Source organism: Podarcis tiliguerta (genome assembly GCF_965153285.1).
Source record: "Podarcis tiliguerta genome assembly, chromosome: 2".
Lineage (NCBI taxonomy): Eukaryota > Metazoa > Chordata > Lepidosauria > Squamata > Lacertidae > Podarcis > Podarcis tiliguerta.
This window is the reverse complement of record NC_139535.1, coordinates 89,990,373-90,012,375: the sequence shown is the minus strand read 5'-3', so window position 1 is coordinate 90,012,375 and position 22,003 is coordinate 89,990,373. Positions and strand designations below refer to the sequence as shown.

Sequence of the window (22,003 nt, the reverse complement as noted above, 5' to 3'; positions counted from 1 at the left end):
AGTAGGCTCCTCTTTCTTTCAACTCTCCCTTGTGCGAATCCATATACAAGTTAGAGATTTGTGAGAGGAAGAGTGACTGATCTTGGACTTGTTGCCAGGAGCGGCCCATTCTGTTTGTCACCTGATGTGAAAGCCACACTTATTGGGGTCACACGGTGGCAGTGGCTTCCAGTGAGATCTCGCCAGAAGCCACAGCTGTGCAACCCCAGTGGCAGCAGGAGCAGGTGGGGCACCTAAGGGAGCACTGCCCCATGGGATCCCGCCAATTTAGGCAGCTGCTTCATCCCACCTCACGGGCAGGCCGGCCCTGATGCTTGCTGGGAATAAATCCCACTGAATTCCATGGGGCTGATTCTGAACAAAGCATGCACCCTTTGAAAGAGATGTGTTTTGCTCCCTACCCCACCCACCTTGTGCCAATGTTTTGTCTGGTGTCTTCATTATACACCTTTAGGCGCCAGGCAAAAATGTTGCCCTTTAACCAGGCTTTTGGCCGATTGATATCCAATGCCCTATTATAACATGTGTTGGGGAGGAGGACACTTATTGGGTTGATTTTGTTATGTATTTTGTGTTTTTATAATGTGATTTTATGTTGCAAACACCCTGAGACCTGCAGGTATAGGGCGGTATACAAATTTAGAAGAAGAAGAAGATGATGATGATGATGAAGAAGAAGTGCTTTTTCTCCCGGGCACGCAATACTGGTACCTCTTTTTGTGGTTAAAAAGTGTGGCACATACTGTAACAACTTCCTCTTGAGTACCGGCACCTATTTTTCTAGAGGGGAAAGCACTAATAATAATAATAATAATAATAATAACAGACGAAAAGGCAGAAGACTGTGGTAAATGACAAGTTTCTGTCTTTCTTTCAATATCTGGACCAGCATATTTGCTCTTAAGTTGAAAAGGGGCACTCAAGTTGCCGAAGAAGGTGCTTCTGGTTTTTCTTTTTTCTTTAATTAAGCAGTGGTGGCAAAGGCGTGTAGGGGTGGGTGTGTATGTATCACAATTAGGCAACAACCTACCACAACTCTTCCCGACAACGACGGCAGCAAACTTGGCTCCCCGCGTCGACTCTTCTTAATCCTTACTTGTTTTACCTGCCTAGCGAGACCTCCTAGGCTGTGACCTCTGTCAGCCTCCAGAGGCCGCTATCGCGCCTTTCCCCACCCGACTTGCGTGAGGCGCTCTCGCCGGCTTCTCTCGCTGGTTCCCGGGGAAGGCGCTCCGAGAGGAGGCGGGTGCGGAAGTGGCTGGCACGGGCAGGAGAGCGTCAGCAGTTCCGCTGGAGGGGCGGGGGCGAGGTGAGTGAGGTGAAGGGATAGCGGGAGGGAGGGGGGATTCCTAGACGGGACACCCCCTGGCCGCCCGCTGCGTTTTGGGGACGGCTACCTTCGCGCCCTTTTTCTTTCGCTCTTTTCAGTGCAGCAGCCCCGTAATGCTGCGTGTCTGAGCCCCACGCCCACATTGCTTGCCTGCCGTGCTGGACGGCATAGAGGGAGGCGGAGGCAGAGCGAGGCGAGGCTGCTGACCGTGGGAGCCACGCGGGCGTATCCCGCCCCAGCCCTGGAGTTGGCGGCGTGGGGAACGTGTCTGCCGCGTGTGCAGGGGGAGCCTCTTGCGAGAGGTCCAAAGGGCAAAGATGGTGGGGTGCGAGAGGTGGGGGAGTAGGGTTGCCACCTGTCCTATTACAATGCAGGATTATCCCGTATTTAAAGGAAAAAATGCTGCGTCCTGTATTGATAAAAGAGTTTTGTCCAGTATATCAGGTCTTCTCAAACACTCTCTCCAAATGCACGTGTTTGGAAGGGTGTGTGAAAGGTCTAGGGAGCCAAGCACAGATTTGCAAATCCGTGTGTGCAAGTGTGACAGATTCCAGAGGGGCCAACCTGTTAGGCTGCAACAGATTGTAATGGATTGCTTTGCAGTCACTTCAGCACCAGATGGGGGAAAAAGTTGCCCTGCCCTGTATTTTGCCAGAACAAAGGTGGCAACCCTAGGTGGGGAGAGTGGAGGTGTGACTTCTTTGCCCCAGTTTCGCCCTTGGCACATTGAGTTGGCCAGGAGGAGTTGTTAGCCTGGGCATGGGGCCCCCGCCCCACGGCTTTTTATTTCTTGCTGACATTGGCTCTCTGCATTTAAACATTTCGTTGTCTGCTAGAGATGGAAACAGGTGTGATTTCCCCCACTGTGGAGATGCAGATGGTGTGGGGGAGGGGGAGGAAAGCCACCTACCAGATTTCCATGCATGTCAACGATATTGGGAAAGGTGCAGAGAGCCTCTTATCAAGGAAGTCAGAGAAAAGGTGCTGATGCTGCATCTCTATAAAGGGATTAGAAATTGATCTTTCTGTGAGCACCACATCCCCATATTTTGCTCTGTCCTCCCAAAAAAGGAAACCCCAGGCAGGGCTTGGGAGCTGGCAGGGTTGATTCTGTGTGGCTGGTTACAGTGCCTCCATTTTCAGTGATATTCCTAAGTGCACTCATTTGGACTTTACCATCCAAGTGGCCATTCATTCATATAGGGAAATGTGGTGAGGGAGAAAACTGCCCACTGGTTTGACATTGGGTGCTGTGGCCCTCACTAAAGGGGCCCCTCCCAGGTGTGGTATAATGATGCATGGTACACAACTATGGGGGGATCTTGCAGTATTTAATTTATGCTGTGGTCAGGGTTCACCTTCCACATGTTGGTTGGTTTCTGTTGCAATTATGTTAATGATGAGGAGGTCTTCTACTATGGTCAAGTGGATCTCTTTACAGTCTCAAACGTCAAGTGCAAGGTCTCCATCCTGTGCGCCACAGACTATGCTGCAAATCCTTCCTCTGCTGCTTCGTGTAAATTTCAGCAGTCTTGGCAACGGTCCAAAGGCAACTGAGCGCCATTGTGACCCTCTCTCCTTTTGACCTATACATCCTTTTAACCTGTACTTTCCACCTGAGCAGGAAAGTCACGCCACCTCAACCATTTCCCACTGGCAATTAAAATAATAATAATTTTGACCTGCTTCTTTATTATTGAGAATTGGGTGCACTGCTTAAGAGTGTCCCAATCTTCATATAGTGTGAAGCTAACCATAGTAAACATTGTGGGGCTTGCTTACCAGTGAGTATGTAGCCTTAATCTTTTTATCTCTCTAGGAACACAAGGGTATTCACCAGGCTCGTTGGGAGACTGCTGTATTGAAGATTATGGCAAAATCTGGAGGAAAAGGAGTGAATCTAAAAGACAAACTGGAGGGCAATGAGTTGGACTTGAGCTTGTGTGACCTGAATGAGGTGCCAGTGAAAGAACTGGTTGGTATCTCTGTAGAATAAGCCAAATAATTCAGTAATACTTTGTAAAATGGTAAACTGGTTAATCTGTTGCTCCGCCAGAATTTTAATATGTACTTTAAAAATATGCTTTCAACTAGCAGGGTCTCTGTGACCAGCCAAAAATGGGTGGTCATTGGGATCAATCATACCGCTTCACCAAAGTGCAGCTGGTTTTGGTCTTCACTAGAAAAAAAGGGATGCTTGCCATGGTGAGTGGATTGTAAGCAGGTAGCAATTTTGGATCCCGTTCTCCCCCCCCCCCCCACACTTCTGGAAAATAGGAAACAAATTGATAATGGCCATGTAGGCAGAAAGCTTTAGCTAGCAGGACAACCAGTCTACTTAAAAGACAAAAATAATTTGTTCCTAATTCATTTGACAAACCTTGTAATGAAATATTTAAATCAGCATCAACATGGAAGTGTATGTATGATAAAGAAGCATTTAGGTAATATAGCTAATTTAGTTAATTGAAGTTGTGGGAGTTTGATCCATATTGTGGCAGATGTAGACTTCTGAAAACTCCCATTTCTAGAATAAAGGTCCGTGATGGGATACTAACATTTCATATGCCAATAGTCACTTTCAAAAGGTGTATTGTAGATCTATGTTACAATCCTAACTACACATGCTAGGAAGTTAAGCCCCATTGGTCAAGGCAGGACTTGCTTCTGAGGAAACAAGCATAGGATTTCACTGCTAATTTGGTTCTTTGATTCTTTTTCAGGCGGGGCTTTCCAAGGCTACCATTTTAGATTTGTCCTGTAACAACCTTACTACTTTGCCAGTAAGTTTCAACTGTATCCTATCTACAAACTTTTAATATAGAAACATGTATTATAATACAATCTCATCCTACTCTTTAATGCAGAAGGTGGAATGTACTTAAGTGTAGGATGAGATTGCATTATTATTTATTAACGTTCGTACTACTTAAGAGGGTGAGACTGTATACATTTTTTATACATAGCACCTAATGTAGTAATAGCTGCAGTTCTCATATCCCCTAGTAAGAGTGAATGTTGATGCCACAGTCACTAGAAGGGCAATTTTGGCCAATGACTTATTGTAAAAGATAGATGCAAGTACAGCTACTTACTTTCAGAGAGCACAGATACAAGTTTTGATGGCAGATACTTTCATCTCAAAATGGATAAATAGCTAGAGTAATGATGCATATCTTTGAGTTACAGGTCTCTCTACCAGGGTGTTGGGGAGAGATTGATACTAAGGGGCTTTGCGGTGAAAGGGTAGAACTGAAGGAACAATGGTTTGTTGTCTCTTTTCCCTTAGAAGATGCTTTGTGTGTATCTTCCTTTACTTGCCGGCCTAAGATTAGAGGGAATGGCTCCTTCACGTGAATAGCTGGGGTGAGAGAGACTGGGCTGCCGTAGGTCTTTGGAAATCCTTAACCGTATCTGTAACTGCTCAGCTTGCTAAATGCCTCAGCTTTGGGTTAAGAAGGTGGTTGGGCTCTATTTCACTTGTGTTTTTTGGTTGCAGTCAGAATTCTGCAGCTTGACCCACCTGGTGAAATTGGACCTTAGTAAAAACCAGCTTCAGCAACTGCCTTCGGACTTTGGTCGCTTGGTCAACTTGCAACACCTGGACCTTCTGAACAATCGATTGGTTACCTTGCCAGTCAGTTTTGCACAACTCAAGGTAACGTTTTCACTCTCCAGCTCGTGCATTAAGACAAGACATTGAGCTTCAGCTCACAACATTTTTGAGATTTATCGGAGGTTCACTTCCCTGGTGGAAATCAAATGTTCCTGGTGGCAGAGAGGTGAAAGTTCAAATCTTGATTGCCATTTATGCAGCTGCTGGCTCTGGAGAAACCTTGGTAGTTTGAGCAAGCTCTTGGCAAAATTGATCTACCTCTCCATGTGTGATAGTATTGAATGGCTGTCTATTCATGGTTTGATCTGGTAGAACAGCATTTCTCAAGCTGTGTTCCATGGGGTTCCCCGTGAATGAAAAAAAGTTGTAATGGCAAACAAGCATGCACTGTGTGTTTCACTCAAGCAATTGTCCTGGGAATCCTTATCCCTTCTTTCATTTTCTTGCCATGCTTTCCAGGGGTTAAACCAATAGCAGCTGGTGGGGTTGCTTACCTGGCTTCCCAATATACCTGGACATAATTTTCCATTCCGTCTTTTTGTTTTGCTGGTTTTTGTTAAACTTGGGTGGGGGGGGGGGGAGTTAATAAACTTGGTTGTTTTTTTTCCAAAAAGAGAAAATCGTGACAAATGATTTGGTTTCTTTTTCTCTGCGTTTCTCTTTTTCAGAACCTGAAGTGGCTGGATCTGAAGGACAACCCTCTGGAGGCTGCCCTGGCGAAGGTAGCGGGAGATTGCTTGGATGAAAAGCAATGTAAACAGGCTGCCACCAGGGTAAAGCAATTTATTCTCACTTACTTTCCTTATCTATTCGGCTGACTGTATTTATCCTCTCATGAATTTTTATGCATCCCAGTCCAAGGCTCAATTTGCGTCATAAACCAAAGATAAAAAAAATAAACTCTAAACCTAAAAATGTTTTTTTTAATAAATATTTTTTATTAGATTTTCCAATCAAAAAACCCCATTTTTACAAAATTATACATCCATTTTTAACTTAAACCCTTTTTTCCAGAACTTCCCTCAGCTTGTCTGATAATTTTCCGTTTATTTTTTTATCCTCGTCTCACATTTCCCAATATTATATTGCACTCAAATACTCTTAATCACATCATATTTTTTAAACAATATTTCTAACAATAATTTCACAGAGCTTCTTGAAAGCCAACAAACGTTATTTGCTCATCACAGAATTTTTTTATATACTCTGTAAATTTCTTCCAGTCCTCGGAGAATCTCTGGTCACGTTGGTTCCTAATTCTCCCCGTCAATCTGTCCATTTCTGCGTATTCCATCAGTTTCATCCTCCATTCTTCTTTCGTGGGCATCTCTTCCTGTTTCCATTTCTGTGCCAGCAAAATTCTGGCTGCTGTTACTGCATACAAAACTAATTTCACATTTTTTTACTAATTTCATTATCCAGTATTCCCAACAACAGAGCTTCTAGTTTTTTAACAAAAGTATATTTCAACATTTTCTTTAACTCATTATAGATCATCTCCCAGAAGCTTTCTACCTTCTTACATTCCCACCACATATGGTAAAATGTTCCTTCTGTCTCCTTACACTTCCAACATTTATTACTCACTTTATACATTTTACCCAGTTTTACTGGTGTTATATACCATCTATATAACATCTTCATAACATTTTCCTTAATCGTTGTACAAGCTGTAAACTTTAACCCATCCTTCCATAATTTAGTCCATTTCTCAAATTCAATATTATATCCGAAATCTCTAGCTTAACTAATCATTACAGATTTAACCTCTTCGTCCACAGTATTCCATTCCAACAATATTTTATACATTTTAGATAAAACCTAAAAATGTTAACCTTCCCAGTACTACATACATTTGGACTAGAAATACCAAATTGGCTCAGAGCTTGTAGTGGGCAACATGGGAGGAATTTGGAACACATATTTTTACATGCAAGCATTAGGGTAATCAGAGAAGTGCACTGTTGCACTGGTATCTATGTTCAGGATGGTGTTTTGGGTATGTTGTTGTTAGGTTGCTAATCTGAATGCCACATCTGCCTTTTTTACTCACTGGTATTCAAGAGCAAACAGAGATGAAACTCCCTTTTTTTTAAAGGCCATGTATTGGCAATTAACTTGTTGCTAATTTTTAGGGGTTGGTGGGTCTACACCCCCTCCCCCCATGCCATGTGTGTGACCATGCTCGCTTGCTTCATTCATCTGGAATTCGCTCTGCAGACATCCCTTGTTTTTGATAGGGTTGGTCCTGTCTTCAGGGAACGAGGGCGCTGGACCACACAGCATTTGAATTTTCTAATTCTATATAAGTGGTCAGAAAGACAGCTCTCCTCAAAGGCAGGCTGGCCAAATCAACTGAACTTTCATAAGCGTCTTTCCTTAGTTTGCCTTGGTTGCATATTAAAGAAGATGCTGTTGCAGTGGCACCTTGGTTCTTGAACAGCTTAGTTGCTGAACAAATCAGCTCCCAAATGCTGCAAACCCGGAAGTAAGCGTTCTGGTTTGCGAACATTTTTTGGAAGCCAGACATCCGACGTGGCTTCCACTTGAGTGCAGGAAGCTCCTGCAGCCAATCGCAAGCCATGCCTTGGTTTTGGGAGTCGAATTGACTCCCAGAACAGATTAAGTTCAAGAACCAAGGTACCACTGTACATCCTTTATGCTGGTTGTGGCTATACTTTCTCCCTGCTTCTTGTAATTGTGAAAGCTAATCACACGTCTTGAATCTCAAAAGGTACTCCAGCATATGAGGGCCATCCAATCTGAGCTGGATCGTGAGAAGGAACGAAAACTACAGGCAGAGCGAGGTAGGCTTAGTAATCCTAGTTCTCTTTCCATGCCCCATAAATTTGCTCTGGGGGGCTGGAGGAACCCCCAGAACACATTTGGGTGGCATGCATGGGGAGGGGGAAGTCTTGTTGTGACGAGTGGACCACATTCCCTACACACAAGCCCCACTGAATTCCACCCTCAGTATCTCCCCCCACCCAACTGCTGGGAGCCCATTTCACAAGACTCTTATCATGTGGGGAGGGGAAATGATTAACCTGTGATGACCCTTCACCTTAGAAATGATCACATGAATCAGTTCTCTGTCACTAAGTTTATACTTAGTCTTGCATTAAAAAAATAATGTAATTGAAATGGAGACTTGTACATATTACGAGCATTATCCTGGAATCATTTCTGCTGTTATGAGTTGTGGTTCTTCCAGCTTTCCATTTGCTGTACTTTCGTAGGCACATTATCATCCAGCCATGTCGTCATTGCCCAGAAATTGGATTAGATTATCTTCAAGGCCATTCTATCTCTCTACGCCTATCCTATCCTTTTAAACAGAATAAACAGTTTCAGAGGCAGATGTTGGTTTAAACCCAGGTCAGACTCAGTCGTATGCAAAGTGGAGGGTGGCAGGGAGAGGTCTGAGCTTTGGAGCAAAAGTGTGTCTGGATTTAGGAGAGGTGAACTCCTGTCCTTGCTCAATGCCTGCCACCCTGCAGCATCTTCAGAGCCAAACTCCGATACCACAAGAGAGCAAACCTTGGGGAAAAGAATGGAAAACGGAGGGGGAGTTTAGCACTCCTCGGCCACGTGTCACATGATCTTGTGATTGGATCCCCCGTTTCACGTGTGATTGTGGAGAACTATGCATTTCACCCCCCTTGCTTGTCCCTCCAACACTTGCATTTTGGGTGTTACCCTCCACAACACTAATGAACTCAACCAACATGTCCCAGGTGCCACTTCTGCCGTTCAGGTGTAAGATGGTTCATAATCCCAATCAGTAATCTGGTGCTACACAACCTTTTAGCACATTTAAACAACAGGCAGTACCTTTGGTCACAGTCCCTAAAGGATTCTTTGGTATTATCACACTGAACCGGGTGATGCATTTAATGTTTTCCTGTTGTGGTCAGTGAAGAGAAAGTGCTGCCTGTACTGGATGTACTTACTCCCTGTACAGTCATTCCTTGGAAGCTGAACGGAATCCGTTCCGGAAGTCTATTTGACTTCCAAGGTGCGGCTTCTGATTGGATGCAGGAACTTTCTGCAGCCAATCAGAAGCCCCGCTGGACGTTTGGCTTCCAAAAGAATGTTCGCAAACAGGAACACTCACTTCCGGGTTTGCGGCGTTTGGGAGTCAAAATGTTCAACTGCTAAGGCGTTTGTCAACCAAGGTACGACAGTATTAAGTTCAGCATGGCAGCAGGGCTTACAGGGTGCAAAACACAGGAGATTCTTAAAGCACCTTGCAACTGCAGCTCTCCTTTGGGGGGGGGGGTCAGGGCAGCAACCACTGCCACATTATTGTACCAGATGCAGAAGTAAAGGATGGAAGTGTTTTCTAGAGCGTATGAACATTTTCTGTTTGTACGGTATACTCAGAGCTGGAGAAGAAGCGTGAAGCAGAGCAGCGAGTGAGGGAAGCCCAAGAGAGGGAACTCCGGAAGCGGGAAAAGGCTGAAGAGAAAGAACGGCGAAGGCGGGAGTATGATGCTATGAGAGCGGTAAAGCAGGAAATGGCAAAACAATCAAGGAAAGAAAAAGACGAGAATCCAAGTAAGTTTTTATTATTATTATTATTATATTAAAAAGTATGTGTGAGAGGGAGAAATAACGGAAACCAAGAGTAGATAGCTTTGGTTTTTTTAAAAAAAAAACCCTTACAAAACTTACCTTAATTAAACTTCATAAATTGGCAAAGGAGCCGGTCTGTAGCTTGGGGGTACTCCTGGTTCCAACTTTGCTACCAGAGGCTCAGTGGGCCTCGGGGACTAGGAATGTTTATTTTGAGCCCAGGTTAGTTTGCCAGCAGGGGTCCCTTTTGGACAGACATGATTTCCCCATTACACCCCATGCTCTGGTAACTTCCAGATTGGATCGTTGCAATGGCCTTTACATGGGACTGCTCTTGAAGATGACTCACAAACTTCAGACAACTCCAAATGCAGCTGCTAGAGTTCCTTTTAGAGTTGACGTATATCCTGTTCTGAAAGCCTTGCTTTGGCTTCCTGTTCATTTTGGAGCCAAATTCAAAGTGCTCGCATTGGTGTTTAAAGCCCTAAATGACCCAGGTTCCAAATATCTGAAAGAACGCCTCCTTCCTTACAGAACTCCTGCTGGGTGTTAAAATAAACAGAAGGGGCCCTCTTGGTCATTCTGACACCCTCTAGTGGTTTTTTTTTTGGCAGGGTGGCTGCTGGGAGAGGGCATTTTCTATAGCAGCCCTTATGCTTATCCCTCCCCACAGAGTTGCGCCTAGTGCCTTCATTGTAGAGCTTTTGTTGTATGTTGAAGCCACACTTCTGTACCTTGCGGCCTTTAACACCTGGGATTTATTTTTAAAATGTACACCCCCCCCCCCAATTCTTATGATTGTAAATTGTTTTAACTGATTTTAAAGTGTTTTTTATTGTTGTAAACCTGCCCTGGGACCTTATGGGGAAGAGTGGGTAAGAGATTGACTTGTTGTTGTTGTTAGATCTTGCAAACTTTGCGTTGTCGCCTGGTTAATGGTTAAGGCAAACCCAAACCATGTTTGGGCATGATTTAGATGCCAACAGTAGCCTCTGCTACTATTAAGGATGTTGCCTGCATTTACAGAGCTTGTGGAGATAGGGTTAGTCAGCCTGTTAAAGCAGAGTAAATAAATTCTCATTCTTTGCCCGTTCTTTGTTTCTGCAGAGGCCTCGCTTTCCCATCCATCCCACCCACCCCAGCACAAACGGTCCTGGTCCAGAGTCCTATTGAAGATGCTGCTGTTCCTGCTGCTTGGTGCCCTCAGTACTCTGGCTGTCTGTAAGGTTACAGAGCTGCAGCACCAGCCCGTATGCGTCCGTGTGAACATGCTCTATGAGGAGGTGCTGTCCCTTCTGCAAAGCCGCGAAATCCTTCGGAACGTACTGCAGCCGAACACCCAGCAGTCCTGAAGGACTCTTCCCCTTGCCAGTACCACCTCCTGCTGGTTTTTCGTTTTTGTTTTTTTGCATCAGCGCAGCCAGGATTCCTATGGAATTAAGCTCTGGTGGAAATTGCCTTCAGCCATTCAACGCTGGGTTTGGTGGCCAAAGTTCAAACAGCGCCAAACCACTTGCCCGGGTCGCTTTGCTTCGACTGCAGTTCCTGCGGTAAATCAGAATTTGTTGCCATTCCCTTACTCCATAGTGGATCCTTTCCTGGGCTGCAAAATACAGACTTGCTGGTCTGTATGCAAGCGAGGAGAGACAGTGCCCTTAGTAGCAGCCTTGCTATGAGAAGTGATACCTATTTTTGTCATCTTAAGAAGTTTTTGTATATGTTGTCTTTGAGTGTTACTGCTATAGCAAATATGTGCTCACTTTGGAAACAACTACTGTATCCAGGAGGACTGAATGTATTCATTCAGGGGAGAGTGGAGTCACGGTTAAGGTTAGCTTTCGTATATGCATATGTAATTTTTCTAAGCAGCTTGATGTTGGATTTGTAGGTGGAAACTGGTGGTTGTGGAATGTAAAGACGACCTACCTAAGGTATGCTGTTTTTCGAAAACACATATCTACATCCACATCTGCCAATACCTAATTCTTCTCTCCCCAGATATTTGTATGCCAGCCAATGGAAGTTTTATCCAAGTATTGTGAAATCTGCACCCAAAGTTTAGCAAGTAACGCGTCATTTCATTATATATATTTTTTGCTTTTTACATTTTTGAATTGGTTAAAAACAAACAAACCGGGTGCAGTTTCTGTGTCCTTGTGCCTAAGTGCTTTTTCCTGTTGTATCTTACTTGACGGTCTGTGCTCCTGAACATACGACGCTATTCCTTAGTGTGAGTTACCTGAGAAAGTTCTCTACTCCACTGTACTTTCCCCGTTTGCTTGTTTGAGCAGGTAGTGAATAAGCAACACATTTGCCTTATCCTCTGCCATTGTGCAAAGGGTCTAGTGTGGCGCACAGATCCTGCCTGCTACCCTTCAGTGTCCTGCTGGGTCAGCTTAGAGCACGAGTCCCTCTCTTGCTCAGGCAGCTTCCACTACTGTAACTAACAGCTTTACCAGCTGTTGAAATTACCTCCTAGATTATATCTGGCAAACCCAGCAGCCTCCCTAGGGTAAAACCCCACCAGATCCAGTGAAACGTCCCGAGTAAATACACACAAGATCAGAATAGAATTAATTTGTGCAGAGTCTAAAAAACCAGAGGAGAGAAGCAGAGCTCTGGCATGTGCTAGTTGTGTCATTGAATCAATAGCTATATAGCACTATCAGTGGGCATGTGCTTTACAGAGCGCAAGTCCCTCCTGGGCTGAGAGCTTGCAAGTTAAAATTAGTCACAGGAGAAACAGCAGATGAAAGTGGAGGTGGGGTAAGCAGGGAGGAAGAAGGGTGAGATTCTGCTACTTAAAATGAGAGACTTGGTTCAGGTGGGGCATATGGACAAGGGGATTGCGCAAAAAAGGCTTCATGGAAAAAGTGGGCCTTGAAGCAGGATTTGAAGTCCCAGGGCAGCAAGGACAGAGGGATTAGAAGACTTTTAGGTAGCCGAGACGCAACTTGAAATTTGTTTCCTGTAGCAAATTCCCGTAAAGCATTTAATATGTAAAGTTACATAACCCACGTGCACAGCTCTGGTCAAATAGACATCCTTTACATAGTTTGTGCTTTTTAGGTTCTTACAAAAAAAATTGAACGAATAGGACATAGCTATGAGCTATGAGTAAATCAATATTCTGTTTCTATTTTGGCACATGGGCACCTCTTACGTTCAAGTCAGAGTTGTTGAAGCCCAGCCTCTTTAGCAACGTTTAAAATTAATTTGACAAATTTCTGAATAACGTTGGTGTAGAACAAGCACTGCCCATCTCCTCTTTAGCATCCTTGTCTGTCCTGAGTAGTAAGGGGGTAGATGCAGAGCGGCAGGGGTTGTGCCTGGGTTTTCTTTCCAAGATTGATAAAAGAATTACAACTCAATCATTCCTGGTTAGCCAAGAAATACTTGATTGCCTGATAAGGACTGTTGCAGGAATAAAGGGGAGAAAGTAGGAGTCCTTTCCGGGTGCCAAGCAGCGACACGTTTGATATTTTAAAAAAACGTTTAGTTTTAACATTTCTTCCGGCTATTAAAAAAAAAATCTGAATGAAGTTCTTGCTTAAAATACATAGTTCAGCATCACCCAGTAGCATCCAGGGAAAGGTCAGGGTTATGGGAAGTCATCTGCAGATAAATCCGTTTGGATAGCTCTGGGCCAACCCGCCTTGTAGTAGCTGTCACCCCATCGCCACGGCGGACAGGTATCTCTGCAAGGAGGTTGTGCCGCTCCTGTAGAGAAGGGCAGGTGTCATAGGCCTAAATGTAACACAGAAATAACGTTACACACCACAAAATGCGATATATGAATAAACGTAACTACTAAATTGCCGAATCGGTCTAAAATTGGTTTACTAAGGAAGCCATGTATGTGCCATAGAGCCGCTGGCCAATATAGCCAGCCTGACGTTACATTCACTTTCCCCCCGGAGATGATTTATCCACCTACAACCCCATCGCTGGGGCAGTTTTGCGACATTGGATAATTGCACTTCCCATAGTAAGTTTGTAGTCTCGCTAAGAGAGCAGTCGGCCGATTGATCCTTTAGCTAGTTACTCCTAGCCAAAGCCTCCCATTGCCTGCTCTCCTCCCCACCACCACGGTTACAGGTTTCCTAGGAGCAAGGCTTTGTGCAGCCGTGCAAATAACTCAAGTGGCAATCAGCCACTCCCCAAGCCCACGGAATACAGCGTGAGTAGTTCTGTTACTGAGAGACTGAAAAAACTGGGAGAAGTTGTATACTCTTGGGGGATGGTGGAGATTTGATGGAGGACTCCTGAGTTAGAGACAGGGGAATGTCAGTCTCTCAGGGTGAGAGGTTGGGAGGAGCTACTGTCCTCTGTGGGTGGTAAGGGCCAAGAATTACTTTTAATTAAGAGAGGACTTTGTAATTTCGCTTACTCGATTTGTATCTTCTGTAGTTGTAATTTTACTGTATTATGGGAAAATCTAAATAAAAAGAACCTTGAAAACAAAACCGGAGAAGTAGGCAGATGGCAACAAAGGGACAACTCAGCAAGGGCTGCTGTCAAGGAAAACAGATCAGCTTCAAAAATGCAAAATTGGATATCTGGAGAGAAATGGTTTTTAAAAAAAAAAAAAAAAAGATGTAAGGAGTCACCGTCTCCACTGAGAACAGTAGTGGTAGCTTTATAGTAAGAAGAATGCAAAGTTTGGTTAATGTTCAGAATGGTTTCCTGATCACGAGAGCAGTTCAGTGGTGGACAGAAGTGCCCAGCAGTTGTGGAATCATCATTTTGGAATCAAAAGGGGAGGGAGGATTGAACAGACGTCTAACAGGGACTCTCTACGTCATACTGGATATCCAGTTCTAAGGCAGGAGGGCAGATTCACTGAAGCACAGGGGCTGCATATAGACAAGGGAGTAAGTCCACTAAATAAACATGTATAGAAATGTGCTCTTGAATTGCTTCTGCAAAGAGCTGGGTACCTTGCATAAACCTCTAGAGGTATTGACGTGTTCCATCAAAACACATCTACGTACCCTTCAGTGGAATCTTTGCCTGTGCCATTTTTGAAGAAGAAGAGTTTGGATTTGATATCCCACTTTATCACTACCTAAAGGAGTCTCAAAGCGGCTAACATTCTCCTTTCCCTTCCTCCCCCACAACAAACACTCTGTGAGGTAAGTGGGGCTGAGAGACTTCAAAGAAGTGTGACTGGCCCAAGGTCACCCAGCAGCTGCATGTGGAGGAGCGGAGACGCGAACCCGGTTCCCCAGATTACGAGACTACCGCTCTTAACCACTACACCACACTGGCTCTCAATCTCGAAGAACAATCTATCACAGATTGGGCAATATGTGGGCAATAAGTGAGGGAGGAAAACCAGAAGAGAGCTAGTCTTCACACCTAGCTCAGAAGCAGCTGCTTTTCTCAGGTTCAGTACTGGATTAGACCAGGGGTCCATCTAAGTTCAGCACCCTATTCTCACTCTGGCAGGACCCAAGTGCAGCTGTGAATCCCAACAACTGGTATCTGAAAGCACACTGTCTCCCCAGCAGTGGAGGTAAAACCCGCTGCACTTAAGAACGGGCCAGAACCATGCATGCATTAATAAGAGTCAAGTTACATAAGGCAGATGTATTGAGTCACATCTCTGGTTAGTTACTGAGGCCACAATCCTGTGCAGGCTGACCTGGAAGTAAACCCTATTATTAAACATAGTGGGACATAATTCGGGCTTGAACTTTTGCAAGCAACTTCCAACATCAATTACATTTATCACTCACAGCACAAGACTGGGTAGCCTGTACTATACAATGCCTAAATTCTGTATACAGAATAAGCTATTTTAGTTAAAGTTACCAATGTATAATTGCTCCCAAGATCTGAGTTTTTGTGTTGAATACAGACTAGCTGTGTATTTTCACAGAATCTTGAGTGTGCACGCATGCACAGAACTCTCACAACCTAGAATACAGTATTCCTTTGGCAACAGAATAGCATACCTGTTTCAGAAGTAGAGGAGATGGGTATTTGGCCACGATGGCATTGGCTGTCTCTAGGCTGACCCGGTTAAACTGCTGGATCTGTCTCTTCCAAACTTGCAGCAGTCCCTTTCCAAAGCGGTCCACCTTCACCCCCCCAATCCAGTCTCCCTCTAGGCAGAAGGAGAAGCTGGTTTTATCTCGTTCCCTTCTGCAAATGATGCGAACGAGAAACAACAGAACAAAGTTATGGGCACTTGTGCTCCTCTGTAAGGAAATTATCTGTCCACAGCAGAAAGCAAGGAGAGGAAATTCTCATACAGATACCAAGAGCAGGTCTTTCCATGTGCCAAGCACACATTAGAAGGTGTTTGTTTTCACATTTCCATCTGAATATTGAGATGAGCTCTTCTTTCAGAATCTCAGCACCTTGCGCAGGTCTTTCCAAATACCAAGAGTATTAAAAAGCATTGAAATCAAGTGCTTTCAAATACACAAACTGAGTGTCTCAGTCGCTTCAAGGAATTGAGCCTGCTTCACATGTTACAGCAGGAGAAAAACTGTCAAGTTTCCACCATGGGTCTGACAACTCTCTTTCCTATAATATATCCAGAGACTCTTTGCAGCTGCCAGGTATGCTCACTACGTGTTTCAGATACAAAGTGCACTTAAAATACTGCAGGAGAGACACTGTCAGGCTGCAGTGGAAATTCCTGGCCCTCACTTTCCTCTAATGTGAAGGTCAAAGATGGTGGTGTTTGAGGCAGGAATTTGGAGAATGGGACTGCCAGACGTAGAGGACTGGAGACCACTACTGGCAGCGGAATGGAACACATCCTTGCAGGAGAAACCCCAAACCTGGCAGGAATCCACAAATGCTTCTCAAGTAGTATCTGAAACTAAGGCAACAGGTGCTAAATGGGAGATTGAGCCAGATGTGAATTCCTGCGTACCATACTGACCCTTGAGATGCCAGTTAGACCCAATCAGGCCAGGAAGTGGGCCTCACGGCAAAAATCAGTATTTTAGATTCCACCAGAAGGCACGGCACTCGGGAGAGAGCCCAGTGCCCACATAACCCAGCGGCACACCAGAAAACGAAGCTGTGCTCAGAGAAGTGTTTGCTCACTCACTTGAATGGAGCCTCTGCCACAGCCTTGGTGAACGTACTAGCAAAGTCGGCAAACTCCTTCCAGCTCTCAAGGAGTCGAACTTGGATACCCGTCTGAAGCTGCAGAGCCACCAAGCCCTGCAAAGGCAAAGAAGGATGGTGAGCAAGGCAGCTTAGTCTCTGGCATCTCCTGCACCCTCTTGGTGATTCCCAGTAGTGATGTATGGAAGTGAGAGCTGGACCTTCAAGAAGGCTGATCACCAAAGAATTAATGCTTTTGAATTATGGTGCTGGAGGAGACTCTTGAGAGTCCCATGGACTGCAAGAAGATCAAACCTCTCCATTCTGAAGGAAATCAGCCCTGAGTGCTCACTGGAAGGACAGATTCTGAAGCTGAGGCTCCAATACTTTGGCCACCTCATGAGAAGAGACGACTCCTTGGAAAAGACCCTGATGTTGGGAAAGATTGAGGGCACAAGGAGAAGGGGACGACAGAGGACGAGATGGTTGGACAGTGTTCTCGAAGCCACAAACATGAGTCTGACCAAACTGCAGGAGGCAGTGGAAGACAGGAGTGCCTGGAGCCTGGAGCTCTCTGGTCCATGGGGTCATGAAGAGTCGGACACGACTAAACGTCTAAACAACAACCATCATCATCAGAGACATCACAGCATGATAGTATTTACTCATCAGCCAAGTGCCTGGGCAGAATAGTCCCGAAGAACATACCCTGGAGGAAGAAGCAAAACAAAAAAGCAACACATGGGACACTGACTCCATGCTCACTCACTTCTTCCACGTCCAGTCTGGACAGGTTTGGGATGGAATTTGCCTTTCCTCTCCGATTCCTCTGTTTGCTCTGCTCCTGGGCCTCACTGCCACTCTGCAATGCTTGCTGCAGTTTCTTCCGTGACTTAAGCTTGTGAGAACTGAGAGGACAAAGAACGAATGAACAGCCTGCGTTGGCGGTAACAACTACAGTATTTGCATTGCTAAAAATTGGCATTCCCAGTGGTAAAATATATATGCCCTGCAACCACAGACAGCACCACTGAGAAAGGTCCAGTAGGCACTGCATGTCTGTGTATGCTGCTCTGCTCAGATGATGCAAACCAGTGTTTGCTGTACCAGTTTGCATGGCTTTTCCTGTAACTTACCCTGGGGGATGCTGAGGAGCCTATTGCCATGACTCTTCACAGTGGGGAGGCAGCATTCGGAAATTTCAGCAACATTCTCACCTGAAATATTTTTCTAGTTCTACTACAGCCAGGGCCAGAGTCTTCCCAGGGGTTTTCTTCATGACGTTTGCCGCAAAGCTCTGCAGAGTCTCAGTGGGCCCTTCCATGCTAACCTGGGGGCAAGACACATACAAGAAAACAGACTATATATTCCAGGACCAAAGTTAAAACAACAAACAAACCACCACCTCCAACTGGCGTTATAAGGCTCACATTCTCTCTCCGGACAAACCCGTATGTAGAGCTGAAGTTTCAGGTTCATGCAGTCCCCAGTTTTTCAGAATGAAACAATACCTGGGCCCCCTCCTATATGCCAAGGGTGTTGAACCTTTTCCAGCTCAAGGACTGTAATATCTTGTTGGGAACTATACCAGTGATGGGCAGGGAAAGAGGCAGAAGTGGGTGAGTGTGTCTCTTACATCTGTATAGTAGTAGTAGTAGTAATAATAATAATAATAATAATAATAATTGGGTTGCCCCAGCCACCCAGGAGGCTACATTCCAGCCCTGCCGAAACCAGAGGTTCCTACACACAAACACACACATCCCTCCATCCAGAAAGCAAGTGGTATTATCAGAGTTCAAGTACACATCACAACCAAGCAAAGGCATTTGATCACACAGAGCAGGACTGGTAAGCGGATGTAGTCTATAGATAGGGCTTGGCAGAGAGGCCTGGAGGACTCACTAGGCCTCAAGCCTGAACACTGATAGATTGTTTTTAAATAGATGGTGCAAGCTGCTACTTGGGTAGTAGTTAAGACACTACATCGTGAGTGACCTCACCTGTTTATAGTTATGGATCATAGCAACAAATTCTTCTAGCAGCACTAGGACCAGAAGGTTGGGTTCTTCTGTCCAGTTGTTTTCTTCAGCCTAGAGGAACAAACAAACATTTAAGGTGGGACAGTACAAAGGAGAGGGCTATTGCTATTAAAAAGAAACAAGGGATGTATAAACTGCTATGTATGCTCCAGAAATGAGGAAGCCAAATTCTTGAAGGAGAGAAATAACCAACGAATGGGAGTGAAGAATATTTGTTGAACGGACCTAATTCTGGCTACAGAGTGTGGGCAAGTTTGTGGGCAACGAAGAGAGGTATGCTGGGAAACCAAAAATGGGGAGGTCCTGGAGATCTTTTTCTAGCTACCAAAGCAGAAAGCTTGATGGTCACTGAAAGGTTTCTAGAGGAATTTGTTGCCGCACTGCTCATATAATGCAACAGACCTCCTTTGATTGCAAAACTGTACGTTCCACAAGGCTCTAGCAAACAAACAGATAACTCTTGGCATATTTGCTCAGGTAACGTGGAGGATATTGCTGGATATGTCGTTAAATGTATGTGACAAGCACCAGAAAGGTGGGTTGGAAAGGATGTGCTATCAGGGAGATCACCACAAGGATAGTTCAGCAACAGTTCAACCGCCTCCCTTTATGACTTCAGCGCTAGAGACAAGGGGGAAAAGGGGGAAGCCTTTGACGAAATGTAATCCTACCTGACCTAGTCCAGTTTTCCTTCTCCAGGTGATACTGCAAGGAACAGCTTGATTCTCAATCACACAGCTGCACTCCATTGCCTGCAGAGCGGTAAGCACCAGCCCGCCACCTTCAATCTGTAACAGACCTAAGGAGAGGACAGAGATCAGCTGCAGGGCCAGTTCAATACATTTCTCTTGCTGAAGCTCCTCAAGTGACTCCGAGCAAACTGTGGGGCTTGCAACAGCTCTGTTTCTCAACACACCCCTTGCATGAGCTGCCACGCTCTGCCAAATGGTAGGGCCGGCACCAGGATAGGGGTCCATTGGGAAGGCAGGCAGCTAACACCCAGCAGAGCTAAAAGTGAAGGGGCAGTACCTGGATCTAGGACTGCTTGGATGTGTTTCAGACACTCTTCTGGCCTCTGGGCCTTCCACCGGTTAGCAAGGGCCTTCCTCCTCTCTCGTTCTTGCTGCTGCAGCATCTTCTGGGTTTCCCGCTCATTTGTCCTCTGCCGGGCTTTGCCCAGTTCCTCCTGGCTGCACTTTGTTTTCCTCTGAAGAGGCAAAGGTTTCAGGCTTTCTTCTGCCGCCTGGCAGCTGCCATTTTGAACCAAGCGGTCAGAGACACAAACAGCCGGGCGAAGCACAGTCTGTTTCTTAGGATCCAATGAATCCAGTTCCTGGTCGCTATCTGACAGTTCCCATATATTGGGTACAGCCCTTCCGTGGGTTCCTTGGCATCTGGGTAGCTGTGACAGCCGCCCGCAATCTGTGACCACTTTCTCATCAATGGAGCAGAGTCCGTTTCCTCCAGCGGAGTCTTGCTTGCTCAGTTCCCGGATCCTAGTATACGAAGGACAAGCGGAGGAAGGCTCAGAAGTCAAAAGCTTCCTCTTGAGCCTTTCAGCCAAGGGAATAACTTCCTCCTCCTCACTCTCGCTGCTGAGCTGCACTATCGCTTTCAGACAAGGGGGAGCCCTGGCCGAATCCTGGCTGCCACATGGTTTTTTCCAGGCAGGAGAGGCCACGGACGAATCTTCCGAGTCTGAGCTGCAGAGCACAACCACATTCTCTTCTAGAGGAGGAGTTTGGACAACACTTTTTATGCTTGGAGGCTGCTGCTTCAGGAAATCAAAGGTTGGCAGCTCCTCGTCATCACTGTCCCCCAACTCTGGAGACATGGTGCTCAGCCTCACATGATGAGCGGAGTGCCAGGGAAATGGAGACCGCCTGAGGAAAAGAAGCGCCAAGTTTTAGTCAAAACGACAACAGCCGCAACCTCTTAGGCATGAGAAGCAGACATTGGGCATCATCATTCCCCCCCCAGCAGCCTTCGCCAACTTGGGGTAATCCAGACATCTATGGACTACAATTCCCATCATCTGGCTGAGGCTGATGGGCATTGTAGTCCAAAAGATCTGGGGGGTCCAAGGTTGGCAACGGCTGCCCCAGGAGCTTGATGAGGTTCCCCTTCCAGCAGGAAGAATCAAGAGCTGTAGACTGTGCAGGTGCTTGGGAGAGGAAAACATCCACAGACCCAAACATCTGGGGCTACCTGGCCCCAGCAGCTAGGTAGGACATGGAGGGTCTGAGTACTGACTGCCACTCCGTATGGTTGCCGCAAAATGTGAAAGAGCAAATAGTATCAACAATAGTAATATCGAAAGCCACAGGCCTGGACATTACATTCCCCCCGCCTCCTTTCATGATGTACGACTGAATTTAAAAAACAAAACAAAACCCTTTATGTTATTTATTTATTTCATGATTTATAAGCCCACTTTCAGGGCCAGCCTGCTCAAAGAGGTGTACAATAGCGTGTTTTAAACAATACAACAAAACTGCACCATAAATTACTAAAAACACCAACAAACTAAAACAGATAATGAAAGCTGCAGTACTTTGTGAATCTATGACTTTTATTGCAATTATGCTGCTTAGCTTATTTTTTTTAGTTGTTTTGTTAATGGTGCTTTATAGATCAATAATAATAATAATAATTTATGCATCGCTGATCGGGCTGGGTTTCCCCAGCCACTCTGGGCGGCTTACAACATATCTAAAAACATAATGAAACCATCAACCGTTTAAAAACCTCCCCATGCAGCGCTGCCTTCAGATGTCTCCTAAAAGTTGTGTAATTCTTTTATCTCCTTGGCATCTGAATGGTTTTGTCGATTATCTTGTATATTATTCTATGTTGTGTCAATGATGTTCTGCTATGGTTCTTTCTTGATTTGTGAGCCGCTTTGCGATTCACGGGGAACGAAACGCGGCATAGAAATGTAAGCAAGCAAACAAGCAAGAAACCCCCGTGTGTCCTGGGGGTGGGGGCGCCTTCAGAGGACCCACCTTGTCAGCCCACCTTGGGGTAGGTCTGAATTTCATCCCCGGAGACTCGTTTTTCAACAGTTGAGTCCCTGGAATGCTGAGCGGGAAGCTAGGAGGAAAGTGCTTCTGAGCCCGTGCAGAGCGCCTTCCTCCCCCTCCACCCACCACCCCCAGCCTCTTTGGAAAGGGAGGAAGGGGCACGAAGGGCTTTCTCGGCGGTACCTCTCTCTCTCTCTCTCGGCTCAGAAACAGAAGCAGCCGCTCTCCTCCTCCTCCTCCTATTCCTGGCCCGTAGCAGTTAGGATGGAACCCGGGAATCGGAGCCTCATTCAAACGCGGCGCTTCTCGCCGCCAGCCCCGGATCCGGAAGCCGCGCAAGGCG

General features: G+C 45.6%; 2 protein-coding genes across 5 annotated transcripts; one reads left to right on the top strand and one right to left on the bottom strand.

The window, feature by feature from the left end:
* The first annotated feature begins 1,200 nt into the window (after window positions 1-1,200).
* Window positions 1,201-13,990, top strand: LRRC59 (leucine rich repeat containing 59). Of its 2 annotated transcripts, none has more exons than XM_083430092.1 (8): window positions 1,201-1,309; window positions 3,150-3,305; window positions 4,054-4,113; window positions 4,830-4,988; window positions 5,615-5,719; window positions 7,681-7,753; window positions 9,333-9,506; window positions 10,632-13,990. In XM_083430092.1, the coding sequence occupies exons 2-8, from the start codon at window positions 3,201-3,203 to the stop codon at window positions 10,874-10,876; spliced, it is 921 nt and encodes a 306-aa protein (XP_083286218.1). In that variant the 5' UTR covers window positions 1,201-1,309; window positions 3,150-3,200; the 3' UTR covers window positions 10,877-13,990. The 2 variants fall into 2 exon arrangements, with proteins under 2 accessions (XP_083286218.1, XP_083286219.1); XM_083430093.1 differs by lacking the exon at window positions 1,201-1,309 and adding an exon at window positions 1,338-1,632.
* EME1 (essential meiotic structure-specific endonuclease 1) lies at window positions 12,610-22,002 on the bottom strand. Of its 3 annotated transcripts, none has more exons than XM_083430035.1 (9): window positions 21,844-22,002; window positions 19,667-20,520; window positions 19,309-19,436; window positions 18,599-18,688; window positions 17,813-17,925; window positions 17,365-17,503; window positions 16,597-16,712; window positions 15,485-15,674; window positions 12,610-13,271 (listed from the first exon to the last, which is right to left on the bottom strand). In XM_083430035.1, exons 2-9 carry the CDS (start codon window positions 20,469-20,471, stop codon window positions 13,095-13,097), a joined length of 1,758 nt encoding a protein of 585 aa, XP_083286161.1. In that variant the 5' UTR covers window positions 20,472-20,520; window positions 21,844-22,002; the 3' UTR covers window positions 12,610-13,094. The 3 variants fall into 3 exon arrangements, with proteins under 3 accessions (XP_083286161.1, XP_083286159.1, XP_083286160.1); XM_083430033.1 differs by lacking the exon at window positions 21,844-22,002 and adding an exon at window positions 21,656-21,833; XM_083430034.1 differs by lacking the exon at window positions 21,844-22,002 and adding an exon at window positions 21,643-21,832.
* Window position 22,003: the final 1 nt, after the last annotated feature.